The 22336-nt window shown below is 51.5% G+C and overlaps 2 protein-coding genes across 2 annotated transcripts; both read right to left on the bottom strand.

The window, feature by feature from the left end:
* Positions 1-1386: 1386 nt before the first annotated feature.
* LOC120649360 lies at positions 1387-4505 on the bottom strand. Its single transcript, XM_039926148.1, has 3 exons — positions 4416-4505; positions 1784-2632; positions 1387-1670 (listed from the first exon to the last, which is right to left on the bottom strand). Exons 1-3 carry the CDS (start codon positions 4438-4440, stop codon positions 1615-1617), a joined length of 930 nt encoding a protein of 309 aa, XP_039782082.1. The 5' UTR covers positions 4441-4505; the 3' UTR covers positions 1387-1614.
* Positions 4506-9898: 5393 nt separating this feature from the next.
* LOC120649354 (abscisic acid 8'-hydroxylase 1) lies at positions 9899-12748 on the bottom strand. Its single transcript, XM_039926135.1, has 5 exons — positions 12053-12748; positions 11525-11911; positions 11266-11434; positions 10950-11056; positions 9899-10865 (listed from the first exon to the last, which is right to left on the bottom strand). The coding sequence occupies exons 1-5, from the start codon at positions 12587-12589 to the stop codon at positions 10653-10655; spliced, it is 1413 nt and encodes a 470-aa protein (XP_039782069.1). The 5' UTR covers positions 12590-12748; the 3' UTR covers positions 9899-10652.
* Positions 12749-22336: the final 9588 nt, after the last annotated feature.

The raw sequence follows: 22336 nt of genomic DNA, 5'->3' as shown, positions 1-22336 counted from the left end.
AATGAGTTAGGATCATCAGCTTTCCCAATATCATACATGTCTTCACTTAAGTATGTTTCACAATCAGGGAAAACTGTCTGTTTCCTAGCCCGCTGTGATCTTCTTAATGGTTCAACAGGCTGAGGTGCTGGTTGAGGTGCAGTCTGAGGCACCTCCACAGGGTTCTCAACTTCATCATTAGGCGCTATTTGCTCAGCTTGTTGTTCGCTCGCAGGCTCAGGAGCTACTTCAACAGGCGGAGCAGCGCTAGTACTCTGAACAGGAGACGTAATCTGAACAGATGGTGTGCTCTGAACGGAAGGAACGAACAGCGGCACTAACTGAGGTGTTACTGTTTCTTGAATCACCGGGATGGGAAGCTCAGCCCGTATTTCTTCAAGATTTATTTCCCTCCTCGGAAAGCTCCCACTGATTCCTGCATCCTCTAGGAATACAGCCTGCCTGGTCTCAACAAACTTAGTGAAACGATCAGGACAGTAGAATCGGTATCCCTTAGACTTATCAGGGTATCCGATGAAATAGCAGCTCACCATCTTATCATCTAATTTCTTTTGCTGTGGATTAAATAACTTAGCTTCGGCTGGACAGCCCCACACACGCAAATAATTAAGCGATGGTTTCTTCCCAAACCACAACTCATAAGGTGTTTTTGGCACGGATTTGGAAGGAACACGATTAAGTATGTGCGCAGCTGTTTTTAATGCTTCCATCCACAACTCCACAGACAAAGTAGAATAACTAAGCATGCTACGTACCATGTCCATTAGTGTACGATTACGACGCTCAGCAACTCCGTTTTGCTGTGGTTCACCCGGCATACTGTACTGGGCCTTTATGCCATTCTCTTCAAGATACTTAGCGAATGGTCCAGGTACTTGGCCGAATGGAGCATGTCTCCCATAATATTCACCACCTCGATCCGATCTCACTAATTTAATAGTGACATTATGCTGATTTTCCACTTCAGCCTTGAATATTTTGAATTTATCTAATGACTCGGATCGATCACGAATGGGGTAAATATAACCATAACGAGAGAAGTCATCTGTGAAAGTAATGAACGAGTCAAAACCATCAACAGACTTTACTGGGAACGGGCCACAAATATCAGTATGAATTATTTCTAATAGGCCCGTACTCCGAGTAGCTCCTTTCTTAATTGTCTTAGCGAATTTCCCCTTAATACAATCAACGCATTGTTGATCTAAGTCTGAGAGATCTAATGAATGGAGTATCTCTTCTCTTATGAGACGCTCAATTCTCCCCCTCGAAATGTGGCCCAAACGACAATGCCACAATTTCGAAGACGTCTCATCATCACGCTTACGCTTATGCGATACATCATCCACATTCATTGCAGAATAAACTTTATCAAGAGAGAGCAAATAAAGATCGCCTTGCAAATGACCAAGGCCCACACTTAAATTATGAAATTTAATGTTGCACACTGAGTTGCCAAACTCACAAATATGTCCCGACTTATCTAAACGCGAAACTGAAATAAGGTTTCTTTTCAAACTGGGAACATAAAGAACATCATGCAAACTAAGGTTGAAGCCGCCTGGTGACTCCAAATTGAAGCTCCCAATGCCTTCAACCTTCACTTCATTGCCATCAGCCACTCTTAGACTTCGCTCCCCCTCTCTTATAGTTCGGATCGAACTGAATACCTGCAGTGAATTGGAAATGTGCACAGTGGCACCTGAGTCAATCCACCAAGTATTGGGAGAAAAATTCACTAAGAATGATTCATCAATAAAAGATACATAATCAGTAATTGTACCTTTGTTCTTAAGCCACTCCTTAAATCCATGGCAATCCTTCTGCTCATGTTTAGGTGACTTGCAAAACTTGCACAGCCTCTCATTAGAGGTCTTCTTATGTGACACGGCCTTGCTCTTATGGCCCTTAAACTTTCTCTTATGCTGCCTGCTGCTGCCAGATTCAGCCTGATGCTTAGGAGTGTTGCTCATGCTAACACGCCCAAAGCGCTCGCTGACCATGTTGACAGCATCCTTCATCCTCTCAGCTTTCTGCCTTTCTTCTTCCTCAACACAGTAGCTAATGAGCTCAGCCATGCTCCAAGTCGCCTTCTGAGTGTTGTAGCTTATTTTGAAGGGACTGTACTGTGCTGGCAGAGAAGTCATGATGAAGTGCACCAGAAAACCATCAGAGATAGCCATATCCAGTGTCTTCAGCTTATTTGCCATGTCACACATGCTCATAATGTGCTCCCTGATTCCACTTTGCCCATCATACTGTGAAGTCAGCATTTTCATGATCAGGGTGCTAGCATAAGTCTTGGAAGAACTCTTAAAGTTCTCCTCCACCTTGGCAAGATATGCCTTGGCGCTCAGCTCATTACCATCCTGATCCTTATCAGGAATAGCACCACAAATGGCCGGTGTGATCGTGTTCTTAATGATCATGTTGGCCATCCTGTCTGATCTCTCCCACTTCTCAATGGCAGTACGATCACCATTGGGATCAGCGGGCTCTGCTGGCTTGTCTTGACGTAAGGCGAGATCATACTCGCACACAGCAATGGCCACCTGAACATCTTTATACCAGCTTGGATAGTTGGTGCCATTCAGGGGCTCAATGGACTTCAGGTAGCCCGTCACAGTGTTCACTGAAAATCATGAGAATAATAACTTAATTAAACTCACAATTAAGATGCGCATAAGAAGTATGATATTAACCCTACGATGGTCTGATTAAAATCATACATAAATTTCAATTTGCATCACCGATGGGGAAAACAAACGAAATTTATCATTAAAACTCGTAATTAAATCAACGATGGTCAGAATTAATTACAAGTGCTCTAAATAAACTTCCCGATGGTTCCATTTAAATAGAGTGCATCTTAATTGCTTATGGTGGATGAACATAATTTTCAGTGAATAAATGCAATTAAAACATAATTAAAAGCATTTACATAACTCATGGAAAAAATTAAATAAACATAATGCTGGTAATAAAAGTGCAACAGAAATAATTAAAGCCTTTAAACATAACAACAATTAAAATTAAGCTTAAATCATAAGAAACAATAAAAGAAAAGGCTTTAAACATTAAACTGGGCTAAAACTCATGAAACAGGCCCAAAAACATCCCCATGCGCGCAGCCCAAACTGTGCAGTCGGCCCATTTGGCCCATCCCGCGAAACCCTAATGGCGAAGCAATCTGGACCGTTCGTCATGATCCAAGGGCCACAAACTGATGTGGTTTCATATAAAAGAGTGGAGACATGTCTGAACTCTAAATCAATTCCACTCCCTTTCCTTGTTCATGCGACAGCAGCCGCCGCAGCTCACTGGCCCGAGACGCGCCGCCGCCGCTGGCGCCCCTCATGCGCGGGCCGCGGGCCTCGTGCGCGTCGCGGGCGCCGCATGCTGCAGCTCTGCCCCTTCACGCGCTCGGGCCGGCCGCCGCCTGGCTTCTCATGCGCCGGAGCGCGTGCCAGGGGCGCCGCGCGCCCAGCGCTGGTGGGGCGGACTCGTCCTCGCGACCCCGTGCGGGCCCAGCCCTCATGCGCCGCTGTGCGTCAGCCTTGGAGCCGCCGCCAGGGGCTCGGCACGCGAGCCGCGCAGGAGCAAGGCCACGCGCCGCCGCCGCGGGAGGCTGCGCGCGCGGTACTGCGGCTCTGGCCGGCCGCCGCGTCGGCTCCACGCGCGGGTGCTGCGCGCCCGCGTGGGCCGCGTGGAGCGCCAGCGCCGCGTGCTGATGGCCACGTGCTCCGCGCGAGCCTGGCCGCCGCTTATTCTCAGTGAACCAACTCATGGTCACAAGGTAAGATTCAATCTTAGGGTTAGGGTTAGGGTTCATCACGGAATTTGGGGATTTCTTATGCGATCTGAAAATTGATTTTTCCCCTCCTTCTTAATGCTTACTGATGCATCAATTTCATGGATTTGGATCTAATTTCGTGGAAGTTAACTTAACAGAGGCATAAATTTGGGGAAAACAGTAAGTAAAAGTAAACCCTAACCTTGATTACTTATTTAATCATGGCATTAACTTAAACTGATTCATTACTCAGGCATGATTGCATCTAATCCGAGACACTTAGCATTAACAGATCAAGATTAATCTTAAACTTGACCTAAGCCGAATTAGATTAGATCTAATCTCGTGATCAGAAACTTAATTAACCATGATTTAGATCTAATCACGCATAATTAACACATAAAAGCCATTATGCAGGATCTAATTGCATCTTAAACTGACGAAAATCAGAGGCATAAACATACTCAAAAATTGACCGTGCAAGACTAGGTTAAGATGGCTCATGATACCGATTGTTAGAATTAGCCAGGCTTAAACATTAGAGGCTAATAACCCAAGATCTTAACATAACCTAGTTCATGACAAATCAATCTAATGCGGAATAAATTGGTAAACATTATACCAGCGTTAGCAGTTGCAGCAGCCATTTACGCCTGATCCGTAGAGGAAGTAGGCGTCCTTGTCGGTGTAGAAGACGCAGCGGCGAATCGGCGTCCTCCGGGAGCCAAACGGGAGTGCTTGGCCTTCCAAACCCCTCCAGTGCCTTCAGCGATCAGACTAGCGGTGGCTAGGGTTTTAGATTGAGATGAATGGGGTGATCAAGGTGCTAACCATGACCTTATATTTATAGGCACTGTGGGGCTGGGGGCCAGCCTCTGGAAACGGGCCTAATGGGCCTGCTGATCACAGCCCATTAGGGTTTTATCATTAGGTTTCCTTAATCGCGTTTAGATGGTTTAAACGCTTCCTTAATAGTGAAGATCACAATATCTTAACTGAAATATTTCCAACAAAATTCTCTTGCTTCTCTCTTCCATACTAGTTGTAAGAAGAGAAAAAAAATACAAGTTACGTTTCAATTTTTGTGGAATACATTTGAGCCTTCAAGAATAGAGGGAATAACCAATTGCCCCTCGAAAATTCTCTTATGTCTCTCTTCCAAGAAAGTTTGAAGAGCGAAAACAGTAAAATAAACATTCTAGAACGAGAATAATGGCAAAACAAAATACGATTGCCAGGGGCACTATGGGTCTGGGGTGAATTACCCCCCACCCCCCCTCACCCCCCACCACCACCCCCCACCCCAACCCCCAACACACACACACACACACCCCTGCACTCACAAGGCCACTCAAAAAGAATAGTAGAGCTCCCCTTGAGTCCCCTCCATTTTTTAGGGGAGAGGAGGAAGAAAGGGAGGGAGAGAGGGGGGGGGGGAGGGATGGAAATCAGCCTTAGGGTTTATGTTTGGCTTCACCAATTGCCACTCAAAAATTATTTGTTCCTCTCTTTCTTAAAAGTAATACAAGTTGTATGGCAAATTTTGTAGAAGACACTTAACCATTCTAAAACGAGAATAAGGAGCAGAAGGAATAGTCTAAAGACCATCAGAGCCACAATATGAATTATGGTTTCTTCAGTTTGACCCGGGGGGAGCCGTACTACACCCCCAAAGTCCAACCAATATTTTGTTTTCCAGAGGTGCAGTGCAGTGCAGACTTTGTTCCTTAAAAGCATTGTTGTGGGGATTTTTAGGGGTACCCACAGCCGGGTGGCGGAGCGCACCCGCCTATTCCCAGTGAGGGAGTACTCGGGGAAGTACTAGGCGATGGGGCTGGATCTTCGCTGAGACAAGGACTCAAGAACACTCGATTTAGAGTGGTTCGGGCCGCCGGAGCGTAATACCCTACGTCCACTGGGAGATGTATTGTCTTGGTTGTGTGAATGAACCTATCCTCTGCTGGCCTTGGCTCTTGCCCAGCCTGAGGTTTTCTAGCGGCGCTCCCTCCTTTTATAGATCAAGGGGGAGCGGATACATAGGACGTCGATGCCCCGACAGGTGGGCCCAACGTGAATGCGGCTACAGTGGTAGCGAATCTTTCCTTCGATATGCGTACTGCTGCTCTCCTGTCACAGGGGTCTTCTCTTGTTCCGTCAGCTAGGTGCCCGTTGGAGTAGCGTAGCTTGCGGCGTGGCCTGCTGAGGCTATTATGTAGCGTCATAATGGGTGAAGCCGAGCCGTCGTATCCGACTGTTACGGCAGACTGGCAGACGCGGCATGGGCGGCGCCATCGGCTCCACTGCCTTGGTAATACGCGATCAATAGTGCCCCCTGGTCAGTCAAACGCCTCGGCTTCCACTATATCAAAGTGGATGTCCACCTACTGCAATGAATGCGAAGGTAGGTGGACCTCAATATGGAGACCAAGGACTTCATACACGTGTCGGCCCCGGACCGCCCTGAGGCGGGGCGTCCAAACTTTCCCTTCGAGAGGGGTCCGGTTGCTATCCAGGACCCTATGAGGGGTCCGGGACCCCGCGGGGGTCTGGATTCCTTGGGAGGTCCGGAGCCCTGGCTGCTTGCGCTTGAGCGCCTGTTTTTCCTGGGACACGTGGCGTTCCCAGACCTTCCCCGGCCGCGGAACAGGTCCGGACCTTTGTCGGGAGGACAGGACTTCGGACTGCAGGGGTCCGGCTGTTTGGTTGTAGTCAAGGATGACTACTAAGGCTCTTGCCTAGTCACAGCAAGAGGGGGTACCCCAGTCCTGGGGTACCGACAGTGGCCCCCGGGCCCACCTCGGGAGAGGTATGAACCCGCGGGTGGGGCCACCACCGTGATGTGTTCCGACGCAACTTGATTGCGTTGGTGTGCTCTTGGAGAGAGTGGGCATCCCGGACCCCTGAGGCCGGTATGATTGTTGCCTGGTTTAGGTACTAGAGTGCTCTCCACGGGGCGACGAAGGTGTAGGCTTAGGGTACAGAACCAAGCTAAGCGGCTACACGGACTTCGGATCGCTCAGGGGGTAGCACTACTTCCCGGACCCGGCTTTTGTCGACCGTCTCCGCCGGAGCGGGCCACCGGAGTGGACTTGGAGCGACCGGGGCGAGCGGTCTCCGCCGGAGCGGGCCACCGGAGTGGACTTGGAACGACCGTGGCGAGCGGTCTCCGCCGGAGCGGGCCACCGGAGTGGACTTGGAGCGACCGTGGCGAGCGGTCTCCGCCGGAGCGGGCCACCGGAGTGGACTTGGAACGACCGTGGCGAGCGGTCTCCGCCGGAGCGGGCCACCGGAGTGGACTTGGAGCGACCGTGGCGAGCGGTCTCCGCCGGAGCGGGCCACCAGAGTGGACTTGGAGCGACCGTGGCGAGCGGTCTCCGCCGGAGCGGGCCACCGGAGTGGACTTGGAGCGACCGTGGCGAGCGGTCTCCGCCGGAGCGGGCCACCGGAGTGGACTTGGAGCGACCGTGGCGAGCGGTCTCCGCCGGAGCGGGCCACCGGAGTGGACTTGGAGCGACCGTGGCGAGCGGTCTCCGCCGGAGCGGGCCACCGGAGTGGACTTGGAGCGACCGTGGCGAGCGGTCTCCGCCGGAGCGGGCCACCGGAGTGGACTTGGAGCGACCGTGGCTGACAATCCGATGAAGCATGTTACCGGACCTCATAGTAAGGTGCAAAGAAACCAAGCCTTATACTAGAAGAGAGCCCGGGACCTCTAAAGTCAGCAGTCCTGGATACTAGAGTACTTGTAACAGGGTAGTGAAGTACGTAAACTTAGGGTACATTACCAGGCTAAGCCACGCGGAGCTTCTCTACCCCAGGATACAAATACCACTTCTCCAGAGCAGGTCCTTAGGGGTCCGGACCGCCTTCCAGCTAGAAGGGGTGTCTTTACCTGACCACAAGCCAGCAACTTAACTTGGATTGTTAGCAATAAGGGAAACTCCGGTCAAGAGAAAAGAATAGTTAAACCAAGGCGAATAAATGTAATCAGGGTGGAGCCTAGGCAAAACTGAGGAGGAAAATCTCCTTTATTATTGTGGTTGTCACGGTATACATCGGAGGTCGGGATTACGAGGACGGACCTCCACCGCTCCGGACCGCTTTTGCCTGTTTGTGTGATAGGGCCAGAGGTCGGGTTTACAAGGTCGGACCTTGACCGCTCTGGACACACACGTAGACACCACGCTATTACAAAGGAGAAAATCTCTCATTCCTTTCTTAGGAGTAACCTACGGCTGCATGCTATACAGCGTGTTCTTCTTCGGAGGTGAAGGCGCCCTGAACGTGCCTGAACCGCATCATCCAGCATCACCTCGGGAGCTCGGGGGACCCCTCCTTGCCTAAGAGCTGTCACATGCTTACATGGCATGAGACAAATTCTTTGGCTTTGAATGGAAGAGGCCCCCTCCCCCTGCCGTCGCCGTTGCCGATGGAAACCAGAGCCCTTGCGCAGCAGATGGACCGGTGCGACGCGTGGAGAAGTGCGGTCGTTCGCCGGCTTGTCCTTGGTGCTAGCGCCAGGGGCCCCCGCACGAGGAGGCGGGGTCCTGTCTGCAGCAGCACCGAGCAACGCTGAGGTGGATCTCCGGCGCTGGAGACGGCGGGACGACACGGTCAACTTCCTCCGGGATGGCCGTCGGCTCCAGGCTCCATGTTGAGAGAAAGCCTTGAGCCGACACCATGCCACCGCTGAGGAGGCGTGGCCGTTGCTTGAGAGAAAACCTTGAGTCGACGTAGGAGCAGCGGCGCGCAGCGGCGCCTCCGCTGTGCGTTGCTACGCCGGCTCTGAGGTGTCGCGGTGGCGACACACAGCAGGCGCCGCTGCCGTGCGCCGCCGCACCGAGGGCGTCGGAGTGCCGGTGCCATAGCATGCGGAGTGAGTGTGCCTTCCTTCATCTTCAAGTTCGCCGTTGCAGAGGGAGAACACAGCCTAGAGGCCTGAAGATCCAGCCAACGCCTGTCCTCCCCACGGACGGCGCCAAAATGTTGTGGGGATTTTTAGGGGTACCCACAGCCGGGTGGCGGAGCGCACCCGCCTATTCCCAGTGAGGGAGTACTCGGGGAAGTACTAGGCGATGGGGCTGGATCTTCGCTGAGACAAGGACTCAAGAACACTCGATTTAGAGTGGTTCGGGCCGCCGGAGCGTAATACCCTACGTCCACTGGGAGATGTATTGTCTTGGTTGTGTGAATGAACCTATCCTCTGCTGGCCTTGGCTCTTGCCCAGCCTGAGGTTTTCTAGCGGCGCTCCCTCCTTTTATAGATCAAGGGGGAGCGGATACATAGGACGTCGATGCCCCGACAGGTGGGCCCAACGTGAATGCGGCTACAGTGGTAGCGAATCTTTCCTTCGATATGCGTACTGCTGCTCTCCTGTCACAGGGGTCTTCTCTTGTTCCGTCAGCTAGGTGCCCGTTGGAGTAGCGTAGCTTGCGGCGTGGCCTGCTGAGGCTATTATGTAGCGTCATAATGGGTGAAGCCGAGCCGTCGTATCCGACTGTTACGGCAGACTGGCAGACGCGGCATGGGCGGCGCCATCGGCTCCACTGCCTTGGTAATACGCGATCAATAGTGCCCCCTGGTCAGTCAAACGCCTCGGCTTCCACTATATCAAAGTGGATGTCCACCTACTGCAATGAATGCGAAGGTAGGTGGACCTCAATATGGAGACCAAGGACTTCATACACGTGTCGGCCCCGGACCGCCCTGAGGCGGGGCGTCCAAACTTTCCCTTCGAGAGGGGTCCGGTTGCTATCCAGGACCCTATGAGGGGTCCGGGACCCCGCGGGGGTCTGGATTCCTTGGGAGGTCCGGAGCCCTGGCTGCTTGCGCTTGAGCGCCTGTTTTTCCTGGGACACGTGGCGTTCCCAGACCTTCCCCGGCCGCGGAACAGGTCCGGACCTTTGTCGGGAGGACAGGACTTCGGACTGCAGGGGTCCGGCTGTTTGGTTGTAGTCAAGGATGACTACTAAGGCTCTTGCCTAGTCACAGCAAGAGGGGGTACCCCAGTCCTGGGGTACCGACAAGCATGCACGGACAGAACACATGAGGCGATCCAGAGTTGATACTGCTTAACAACTTAATCGCCGGAGAAGGAGCAGCAGAGCCAACGCAATGCGCACGCACTTGGCAATTAAATTAGTTCGAGCAGTAGCTGTTCCGAAAGCAGTCACTGTCTCTTGCGTTGGACGAAACAAAATACAAGAGGGTGTGTCGCCGTCCCGGGCCGTAGCTGCGGGACGAGGACGTGGTTCTTTTTTGACTCCGGCGATGCATCCATCCATCCGTCCATGGATTATTCGGCCTAGCTGCCAGCCTGCTTTCAGGCGGACAACTAGCTTTGCTTACAATCCCAATCAGGGGCCTCCTCTCTTCTCCTTTCTTTTTTGTTTTCTTGTTCTTCTCCTATAGGGTGCTGTCTGGCTGGCTTTTTTTAAAAAAAATCTAAAGGGGGGGGGGGATAAGAAGAAGATCAAAATGGGTTTGGTTTACAGTTGAGCGCCACTTCTTTGTGGCGTCTGATGCCTACTGGAGCAGCTTAGCTTAGCTTAACACTGACCGACTGACTGACTGACACCTACGCGGCTACGCCTAATCTTTGTGTCTCTGGTCTCCTCTTCCGGCTTGTTGCGGTCCGGTCCTACCAGCTGAGAGCTGAGGAAGAATCTGTACAAGGGCTATCGTCTTGCGTGATCTTTCTGCGATCCCATGCCTGATCCGATGGCCGATGGCGACCGGCGCCCGCGGCCGACGCCCAATTCCGGCAGCGGTTTCCGCGTGCCGTGCCTGGGTATTGCTTAGTACAAGTAGGAGCATATACCAATACCAATACCACCGTGCATCCGGTGCGTGCCGGCTCGATCAGTCCTTGCGGGTGAAGGTCATGGGCAGGCCGTTGAGCGGCAGCGCGAAGGGGCCGAACTGCACGCCGCTCTCGGACTTGGAGGTGGACCACCTGTACTTGGTGGCGAGGTGGTGGAAGAGCACGAGCATCTCCAGCTTGGCGAGCTCGTTGCCGGGGCACGAGTGGGTCCCGTTGCCGAAGGGCATGAACGTGTTGGGCTTGGGCGCCACCTGCATCCATCCATTGCTCTCGTCAGATGACATGCTCGCTCGCGCGTCCACGATTCATCAGATACCAGCTAGATGCACACTGACCTCGAATCGGGAGGGGTCGAACTTTTCCGGGCAGGGGAAGTGGTCGGGGCTGTGGTGGATGTTCCGGAACAGGGGCAGCACCTTCCAGCCCTTGGGGATCAGGTACCCTGCAGAGGCAGCCAGCGCACTGGTGAGTTAGTCTATTCATTTTCGGTTAGGAAGCCGTCCCGTCCGTCCAGTTCATCCACAGCAGCGCACGACGGGGACAGGGACGTGAGCAAACGGGGAGCCGAGCCAGGCCGACTAATAACTGCTGGCGGAGCTTGCTTGACAGCGAGGGATGTGAGTGAGCGAGCGAGCGAGGTCGCATCCTCACCTTGGTACTCCACGTCCTCCACGGCCTCCCGGAAGGTGAAGGACAGGATGGACGCCACCCGCATCGTCTCCTGGATCACCCGGCTCGTCATGCGCATCCGCCGGGTGTCCGCCCACGTCAGGGGCGCGTCGGGGGAGCACTTGGACCGCGCGATCTCCTCCTGCTCGTCCTGCGATGGTTGGGTTGGGGATTCATTCAGCATCAGACCACTGGTTGCTTGCTTTCGATCGATAGGATGGATGGATGAGTGGACACTTACGATGACGGCCTTGAGCACCGAGGGGTGGTCGCCGAGGAACTTGACCATCCAGGTGAGGACGCTGGCGGTGGTGTCGCGGGCGGCGAAGATGACGCCGATGACGTTGTCGGCGATCTGGGCGTCGGTGAGCGCCTCGCGGCCGTCCAGGAAGGAGGCCAGGAGGTCGCTCCCGCGCTGCCGGCGCTCGCGGCGCGCCGAGATGATGTGGGCCACGATGTCGCCCAGGCGCTTGCGGGCCTTCATGGCCTTGTGGAACAGGGTGCCCGGCAGGTTCACCGGCATCGAGTTGTACCCCTTCTCCAGGGTCAGGTAGCACTGCTTCAGCTCCTCGATGTAGCGCATCTCCTCCTCGCCGAAGATGGACAGCAATGCCACATTCAGCGCGTACTGCAGCGGGACAAGACAATCAGCACAGAGCATTTGATTCCGATTCTGATTTTGATTTCGGAACAGAGCACGACGCAGATCAGAGGAGGAGGAGCAAGCAGGCAAGCAGCAGCTAGAAGCAAGCAAGTAATAGCCGCTCACCAGCTTCATCTCCTGGAAGGTGTTGACGAGCTGGCCGTCCCAGGAGCGGAGCGAGCGCAGCGCGATGGCCTCGATGGCCGGCACGGAGGCGCGGATGGCCTCCGGGGAGAAGGCCCGGGAGACGAGGCGGCGGAGGTGGGCGTGGTAGTCGCCCTGCTGGAAGAAGATGGCCTGCGGGCCCAGCATGCGCTCCTTGCTGGCCGGGAAGGTAGGCTTGAAGAGGTGCGCCTGCGTGACGAGCACGAAGCGCGCCGCCTCCGGGCTGGACACCATCACGCAGGGGCACCCCAGGATGTGCGTCTTGAAGATGGGCCCGGACCGGTTCTGCTTCCGGGCGAAGAACACGTTGGGGTTCTTGGAGGAGTAGAGCTGGAACGTCTCGCCCACGTACGGCCACCCCATGGACCCCGGCGGCAGCGGCAGCGCCTTGCCGCACGCCGACGACGCCGGCGCCGCCGCCCGCCGCCGCCTGCCGCGGGCGGCGCAGGCGAGCACGAACGGCGCCAGGAGGCAGACGAAGAGCAGGAGGGCGCCCATGGCCTTTTTTTGCTTTCGCTCCTGCTCCGCTAGCCGCTGTGAACGGAGCGAGCTAGGAAAGGGCGCGCGGAGGAGGAAGGAGACTGCAAGTCTGCGACGGGTGAAGGGATGCCGAGAATGAGGAAGAGGGAGGAGGAGATGGGCGAGGAGGATGCTGTTGGGGTGGAGGGAAAGGCGAGGGAGGTGGCGGCTATTTATAGATTGGTGGTGAGCCTTTCTTTTATTCTCATGCCCTCCCAAAAATCTACCACCACGACGACGCGCTCTCCAGCAGGAGCCGTGTGCGGCTGCGCGAGACGGCGAGTGGGGCGGGGACTGAATTATTGCGCGATTAATTCGAAAAGAAAAACTACTATACTTACAAGCCACTGATTAATCAAACGATGTGCCCCGCGGGGGGAGTCGCTCGCTCCAGCTCACCTCTCCCTTTCGGCCCCCGTCTCCGCGCTAGCGGATGCGGGGCGCGCTCGCTCTCGCGCTGCCACTGCGTGTAACGTGCCGGGCTGCCTGCAGCTCGGTTTGGCCGCTTGCTCGTGCGTCCTCCTGGCCCTCGCCGCGGCACCACCTGGCTGCCTGGCTGCTAGCAGAGTGGTAGCTCTCGGCTTAGTTGATGGCAAACCTTTTCAAATTAATTCCCCGTCGGTCCCAAACATATCCAGTGCTCATTGTCTCCTGTCGGATTTTGTGAAGTATACGCTTTTTTCATCAAAGGATACAAAATAATTTAAAGAGAAGAGTGAACTAAGCGATTATATCCTTCCAGAGGTCATATTGTCGACAGCGATACACCTAGAGGGACTTTGCTAATCTCAAGATCTGCCAACCATTCATTCCGAGGTGCTCATACGAGGGTGTACATGCGCGTATGCAGGCGTTTGTATTTATATTGTGTTTCGAAAAAAAAAAGGAATTATTTCAGTCTTTAACGTAGCAATCTCGGTTAACAATTGACGTAAACTATGAGAAGGTAGGTTTATAATGGGGGTTTCGGCCTTTGCGCAGGTGTTTGGGACTAACAAAGTTAGCGGCCATAGTACTGAAATAGATAGCATTGAGATTGAGATAGAGTGATGTTGGTTGCGGGTGGGAAGAATGTATAGCGGTATTGCAGTAGTGGGACGAGAAAAGTGAGAGATTATTGAGGAATAGGCGCCATGAATGATATTTCCATTTTTTTTTCTAACACAAGTAGGATCTCCACCATGTTGAAGTACTGGTGAATCTGTTCACCTCTCCGTATTGGAGTAACCTTTCGGGTCCAATCTGTTCACATACAAGTAGGTGTATGTGAGTAAAGTAAATCTTAAATACAAGGAGAGTCATTTATTGATAGCCACCCAACGATTTTCTTGTAATAACAATCCACCGAGAACAAAAGTAGACAAATATTTTTTAGATTTGAAATAGCCAAATAGGTGACTGCATAGCTGCATCACCCATGATTCAGAGGTGAATGGTACAAGCAGTGACGGAGGAAATACGACAGCGTTGCCAGTCTCACTGACCGGTAAAAAGGGTAAAAAGCAGCCGGAGCATGCGTGCGAGTATTAGGAACGCTGAACTCTGAATTTTGAACGGAATTGAACTACTAGTACACACGTGTTATTGAAGAGGCAGCTCGTACGTCGCGGGAAACGGTCGTCGTACGCACGCACCTTTGTATGCCTTCCTCGGTTCATTTGAACACAAGACAAGACTGGTCTCTCCATCCTGAAAAATGTAAGGTGTTTTGCTTTGTCATAAGTTAGAGTTGTCTAAGTTTACATCTAACACATCAAATAAGTAAATTCTGCAAATATATTTCATTACTAGGCGTATAGCCCGCGCATTTGTGCGGCTAGTATTGAAAATTCAAAACTTTCCATGTTGTTGTATCCTTACTTAAAGGTTATACTATTTTTTACCATACATCATCTTGTTCATTATCGTAAATTATGTCTTATTATTGATTAAAACAATTCAATTATGATATACCTACAATAACAATTTGATTTGTTGAGCTTTAATAATATTATGCAGATAATTATTCTTATTTTTATTTTATTTTGATTGATTGTTGTTAGCTTTAGTCTTTATTAATAGTATATATTTGTAATTGATACATAGCTAAATGGTATTTTATATTTAATTTTTCATATTGGCATTGGTTGGTGATTTTTAATTAGGCACAGGGGTATTTTAGGCTAATTTTTATCGTAATGACAGTGGTGGGTAATTTTATTTTTCTATTTTTCTCCGATTAACGTGGGAATTTCTAGGCCTTGAGAGCGAACGTGGAGGCTCCGTTTGTTGGCCAAATAATAAGATAATAGATGGATCTACTCCCTCCATACTTCAAGTCATTTTGAGTTTGTCTAGCTCAAGCCAACATTTTAAACTTTGACTATAAATAAATTTTTTTGGGTCGAGTTTGAAATATAAAAATGATATAAGTAGATTCATCTTGACATGTAGTATCATAAAGGTGTATATTGACTATATTTCATAATTTATTTGTAGCAAAAAGATAGTGGTCAAAATTGTCTTTTGGAGACCGTGTCGATGTCCGAAACGACTTCCTTTATATTTTGGAGGGAGTAATTATTCTTCTTTGACATTCAAATTTATATTACTCTTTTCTATAAATCTGATCAAAGTTAATTGGAACAATTTGACTTGGGCAAAGAGGGAGTAGCTCTCTTCTCTCCATTTTTCTTTCTCTCGGAATGCTCACACAAACGGAGGTGAGGTGATAGTAGGTTACCATCCCGATCAAAAGGAAATTCAAGAACGAGCCATGTGCCGGTCAGAGGAGTTAACCTCGCGCACGCGCGGGGGGGGGGGGGGGGGGGGGGGGGGGGGGGCGACACCTGTGAAGGCGCCGATCAATCCTTTGCGAGAGCCTGTGCAACATGGTCAGACCATCGTTTTCCCCCGCCTGATTTTCTGAACAATAATCTGAATGTTTCTGAGGAAGTTCACTATGGGAAAGAACTGAAAATATCTCTCCGCGCCCCCGGCCTCGCGCCACGTGTGCCCTGCGGATCCACCCCTCCCCCCTCATCTTTTCCTCGCCCCCATGCAAAGCGAGGGACAAGTGGCGGCCAGCGAGCGAGCGCGCGCCTTCTTTATCATATCTCGCGGGAAACACGTACACGAGGGGCTGTGCGACAGGTATTATCGATCGTCGTTCACTCGTTCCCCGGTATTGTTCGTCGTGCGTTCCAAACGTGTACTCAACTCATTTTCTCTTTGTCATCGCTGATGAGGCCATGACCTTCTAGAATCGGGATGCTGCATGCATGCATGCATCCACGCACCTGCAGCACCACCCTTTTTATGTTAAGAAGAAAGAAGGTGTCCGTTAGAATTATGACGTTCGGCTGCCCTGCATAAGCTACCAGCAGGGTACAAGCATGAACAACCTCGAAAAATATCAGAGCAGGCAGGCAGTGGAATGATCATGCATGCTAGCTTCACGTAATAGAACAAGTACTGAAGCTTGACCTAGCTAGCTTTTTATTATAGTATTTTATATTGCAGTGAAACACTATTGTAACCAGAGTTCGATTTGGTGTGCATTTGTTTTGTCCTGACGAGAGATCCGGTAAGGATATTTCTTGCGCAGCAAAAAGATAGCGCTCGCATGCAATCCGCGCATGTGTTCTCTCGATCATTCGTTGCGAGAGAGACTATTATTTGCAAAAAAAATTGCGATGGAATTTTGCGAATTTGAAGTATTAAATGAAGTCTATTTATAAAAACTTTTTGCACAGATGGGTTATAAATCGCGAGACGAATCTAATGATACTAAGTAATCCATAATTAATTAATAATTAACGGATGGTTACTGTAGAATTACTGTTGCAAATCATGGATTAAGTAGGCTCATTAGATTCGTCTCGCGATTTACAGCCCATTTATGCAAAAAAATTTGTAAATAGATTTCATTTAGTACTCCATGTATGTGTCGAAATATTCGATGTGATGTTTTTTGTGTTTACGAAATTTATGGGGCGGGAACTAATAGAGCCTTCCTCTTGCCTAAAAAAAGTAGTCTGTGTCAGGAATATGTGTGTCCTGGAGCTAGTCAGGTCAGGTCCCACGGTTGTGGGCGCAGCAGCAGCAGCAGCCGTATTTCCGATCGGCCGGAAAGACGGAAAGCTTGATTCGGATAGATTCTGCTTCTCGGGAGGCGTGTATGGTAGTACTAGTATCCAGTTGCAGATGCATTTGGATTTTGCACTCGGTTCGGAGGATATGCACGAAAGAGATGGAGCTAGAAGGCTGGCGGGGTTTGTGGGCCGGACCACGGCTGCTGCTCAGCAGCGCTCCATGCCGAGCTCACGGAGGCGTTGGCACGCCGCCGGCCGGGGCACGCGTGCAGGGGCGGCTGCACGTAGCCCCGAGCCCCTGACGACACCACATGCGCGCGCCGGCCGGTGGCGCGAGCTGGCGCGGCCCGGGTCGCCTCGCTCTCTCCCGCCCTGCTGCGTATTGGATCGGAACCGCCCCGGGAAACCAATCAACGCCGCGCCACTCGCTCATGGACCGGCCGCCGGCTGTCCGCGAGCCTGCCGGCCACGACCGGCCCGCCTCGTACTACTGGTCAATGCGGCCTCCCGCCGGCTCCTCGCCACCACGCACGGACACCTGTGCTGTGTGCCGCGTTTGTCTCCGACGCGGAATGCTATACGAGAAAGATGGCGCGCTGCATGCGCTGCGCGGCGTTTGTCTTCGACGGGCTACCTAGCTACGACGAGTAGTCCATGATGCGTGCGCGCCCGCCCGCGTGCATGGTAGTACTTGCCCCCGCCATCCATCTCATCGAGCGGCTGACGGTCGAGTTTGGATCGGCGCGGAGGCACCGGTCCCCCGAGCCGTACACCTGCCGCGTGCCCATTGCTCCGCGCGTCGGTCGTCGCCCCCGGTGGTAGCCATGCCACCGCCACCGGCCGGTAGGGGCCAAAAAATCCGGGGCCAGCCGGCCGGCCGCCGCGGGCCGGGGAGGCGTTGCGGCGCCGGGACGAGCGGGCCGGCCACGTTTACAGCGGCCGCAGGCCATACGTGGCATGCATGATTGCGAGGTTCATGACGAAACGCCCGCGCCCCGGCCCCTCACATGTCTACGACGATATATCAAACGTGCGCCAGCGCCACGACTAGTCTGCCGGCCGCGCCGCAAGCCGCTACTCGCGCGCGCGCACATGAGCGTTCGCGCTTGAATGGCCGGCGCGGGGCAGCTACCGCAGCGCCGACGCTTCGGGCGAGTTCCGTTCCGGCCGCCGTCCACGGCGGGCCGCCCGGGCCAATGCATTGCACACGCCGCCGTCCCCCAGGCCACCAGAGCATGCGCCGTTCCGTGATGCTGTCCATCTTGGTCTTCGCCGCTTCAATTCGGCACGCTGCAGCTCTCGAGTCCTCGTCAAACGGATTTGCTCGTTGCCAGTTCGGGCAAGTAATCATGGAGGGAGCGCCGAGAAGATCGCGCGCGGAGGCAGGGCCCGTCGCGACGCCGCGCGTGTCCAGCCGCCGAATAATAAATAAACTAGCCCGATCAATCAGGGAGTATCGCCGTGCGTGGCAGCGCCGAGGTTACCCCGGCCCGGCGGCGGAGGCGATGATGCCGCCATGGGCCATGGGCCATGGCGTCTTTCCGTCCGATCAGCCCGGCGACTCGGCGCCCGCGACGTGGCCGGCGACCCAGCGCGCAGCGGCGGCCGGGCCAACCCTCTGCGGGGATGTTGGGATATCTGATCGTTACGGATTCCAGCACCGAGCGCACGCTTTGCATGCACGACGCAACACCTGGGTTTGTGAGTCGTGACAGATACAGAAAGCATTATTCAAGATGGCTCTTCTTCCATTAGCTTGCTGACGAGAAGACACCCGACACTTGAGTTGTTTTAGGCACGAAGTACATCAATCAAGAGCCATGAGAACGCACTGCTTTTGCCACGCGTGTCCAAGATACGTAGGCTCTAATGGATTCAATGGGCTTGCGCGTGCATATAATAATAAACATGCTCGTACAATACACAGTAGGGTGTAAATTGGTGATTCTTAGATACACCTCTAACATCTTTAGCTCAAATATTTATGCTAATTTTTTAAATTGAGATTCTATTTTAAAGAAGTAACACAAAAAATTGACTAAAGAGGGTTGGAGGTGCATCTAAAGATCATCAATTTGCACCCCTAATACAAAGCTTGACGTAGACCTAAGCGTTTTTGCAGATTAGATTGGATTGGCATACAGCTTGATTTGCGTCAAGCCTAAATTTTGCACGTACATAGTCAAGCATGGAGGCATGGAGCCAACCTTTTTAGGTCGGGCTCGGAAACCTACCCATTCTTCCTTATATTAGCTAAAAAAAAGATAAGGAAAACAATTAATTTCAGCTGGTGGGTCATTTTTTCCTAGGCTCAGTTACCTCTGTCGAAGCCTGGCTGAGCTGGATTTGCTCGATGTCTAAACATAGGTTTATATATATTTGACCAAAAATATATTGAAACTTTATTTTGGGGTAACTTCTATGAACAAATGCAGTGGTCATCACTCCACGCATGACATGTGGTACTTTCTTGCATAAGGCTACCTCTCGTTGAGCCACAAGCATCACCTATTCCCAATCAATGTCCCACAGTTTTATGGCATAGTTACCAAAGACTGGAAACTAGGTAACTGTATTAGGTGAGTTTCATGGGATGAAACTCCTCTCTCATCCCATAAAACTCCCTCATTCTATCTCTTTGTCATGTCGGCAAAATTGATGATATGGCATAAAATTTAATGCCACGAAACTCTCCATGAAATCCCCATTGAGACTGGTCAGTGGAGGAGTTGGAGAGAGCCGTAGGTTAGTTAATAGCTAGTGCTAGAGGAAAATGAAAGATAGGGAAGGGACGTAGGGCTGGGAGAAGAAGAACACAACGATATACATGTCAAACCAAAGAGCAAGAAGCCGGTGAGCTTGACTTTGGAATATATAGGGGCACTCAAGAAATGTATAGCACTTCAAATACATGAGCAAGACCTTGGCAGGTCCACCTTAATTGGGCAGAAAAACAACAAATTTGACAATATACTCAAATATACAAAATTCAGCCCAATTCAGCCCTGAAACTCCATAAAGTCTATAGCCTGCCTAGTCCAACCCCATCTCCCACCCACACCACTAAGTAGTTTCTTTCTTTCTTTTTCATAAGTAAACTTGCAAATTACATGATGACGAATTATAATTTGGAACTTAAAGCAAGTGAAAGAACTATATGTTAAAGATTTTACCAAAAACGAAAGGGCTTGTAGCCTAATGGTTACAAGAGCATCGGTAGCACCTGAGGTCCTGGGTTCGACTCCCCACGGGAGCGAATAGGATTTGCCGGCTCAGTCTTCGAAGATGCTCATAGGGGTAGGGTTTGCGTATGTGTGTTCATAGGGGTGTGAGTATGTGTGTGTCGTGAGTGTCTGAGTTATACTGTGTAATCTCAAAAAAAAAATTACCAAAAAAAGTGTCCGTGCATCATAATTTCCATTTACTACCTTACATGTTCTTTGGTTTATCTCCACTTTCTCTCCGTAGCGAATCCACTGTCTGTTTAAACCACATAGTTGATCTCAGTCCCTGCAGAAAAGCTAGTATATAGAGATCTCCCAACTCAAGCTAAAACTATGCTATATATGTGACTAATATAAAATCAAATAAAAGCAATTTAATAAGTTCTAAAATTCTATCTAAATATACTTCGCAACTGAAAGTTTTTTAACTTTTAAAAGAGCTTAATTCATTACGACTTGTCCCGATATGATAGCAATGTGCAAAGCAAGGTTTTTCAAGGCGCTAGGCGGTAGCTAGGCGGAGACCCTCAGCCTAGAGCCTAGGTGGCCTAGGCGTTTCTAGGCGTTTTTACCAATTCTCAAAAATCGTTCAGTATCTATGGAAATTAAGGAATGCATTATGTTTTCAGAGGAAGATGCGACAGCTTGCAGCAGGTCTGGCCATCCATTGCTGGATTTGCTGCCATGATCAAGAGCAGGAGGATCCTATGTCCATTGTCTAGCAAAATACATGGAGCTCAAATCATGAAGTCAGGGCAGGGAAGACGAAAGAATACTTATAGAGTTCAGTTCTATGTAAATATGTAATAGCTTAGTTTGATATGCTTTTTGGGGCTTGTAATAACCTAGTCATTAACAGACAAGTAACTAGCAGCCTATTAAACTACACAGATGCAGAGGCATATTATACACAAAGTAATCTGCAATCCAGAGGCAAGAGGAATATTATACACAAAGCAATCTGCAATCTAAACTCCAACAGCACTCTACTGTCTACTCTAAGCAGTCTGCATTGATAATAAAATACATCTCAACCAAAGCAGTCTGAATATAAAATAGCACATCATAGCACATCGACCGAGGAGGGGCCTCAACCAGAGGAGAGAAGGGGGAGGGAGGAGGCGTGGGCTCAACCAGAGGAGAGGAGGGGGGAGGGAGGAGGCGAGGGCCTGAGGCCGTGAGGAGAACTCGAGCAGACGAGGGAGGAAGCGAGCAACAGTTGAGCAGAAGAGGGATGAGCAGAGTACTACCAGAGGATGGCATAGGGAGGAGGCAAGAAGCAGAGATGGGGGAGCAGAGGAGCGGCCGAGACCATACCTTGGCCCTTGGGTCGCGGCTGCCGGCGGTGAGCAGCTCGAGTTCAAGGCGAGCAGACAGTGAGGGAGAAGCACAGGGTCATGGCGGGCGGCGAGGAAGGATCTGGTTCACGGCGGCCAGACGAGCTTCAGTGGCGGCGGCGGTGAGGAGATCCTCTTTCCCTCTCCAAACCTAGCGCCAGTGTGGCTTGCCCCCTTTTATCCCCCGCTGCCGGCTATTTCCCTTCCCGCCATGGCGCTCTCGCGCAATTTTCTTCTCCCGCCAGGCAGTCGCGCGTGCGGGCGCTCGCTCCTCTCCGCCTCCGCATCGCGTTTGCGCCGCCTCGTTGACTTCCGCGAGCCTGGGCGCCCGCCTTTCCCCGCCGAGGCGTCGCCGCCGCCTAGGGGAGCGCCTACCCCCTAGGCCCCGCGGGACCCCTTCGCCCAGCGCCTAATCACGCGTAGGCAACCGCGGAACGACGCCTTGCCGAACCGTGGTGCAAAGTACATGTACCCCCTCCGTCCTGAAATATAAGGCAACGAAGGTTTTAAAATTTGCATCCAAATACAAGGTATCCTAGGATGTTTGGAAAACTAATTATTCCCTATTATATTGGCTGGGCTAGAATAAATCGCCAACGGCTGGATGTGAAATCAGTAAAATGACAACCCAACAAGGCATTAAATAGTTGCACATGCGTCATTTTCTCATCTCCTTAATTCGCCATGAAAATGCTAGGACGCCCTGTACTACAGGACATAGGGATTATATATCGTGATAACCTTCTGCACGCCAATTATAATCTAAAATATAAATTGTATTAACAAAATCTTATATGAAACTCCACCCGATTCCTTTAACCATATCTATTGTTTGTATTATTATTTTTAGTATGGACAAACTCTGGAGAGCAAATTCAGACAAGACACAACAGGCGGTGAGCTCTCTTGAGTTTTGACCAAGCAACTGTACCGGTAAAGTTCACGCACACTTGCAATGTCGGCACTAGACTCCGCATGAAGGTCCGCCCAAGCCACCGGCTACCGAATTTTCGACGGGTCTGCACTCAACATATATGCCACGGAAAGCTGCCCTCAGCTCATCGATATGGTTGAGGCATGCAGATGCTCGAG

The sequence above is a fragment of the Panicum virgatum genome, chromosome 1K, assembly GCF_016808335.1.
Source record: "Panicum virgatum strain AP13 chromosome 1K, P.virgatum_v5, whole genome shotgun sequence".
Taxonomy (NCBI): Eukaryota; Viridiplantae; Streptophyta; class Magnoliopsida; order Poales; family Poaceae; genus Panicum; species Panicum virgatum.
The sequence above is the reverse complement of the archived record's forward strand: the minus strand, read 5'-3'. Positions and strand labels throughout refer to the sequence as shown.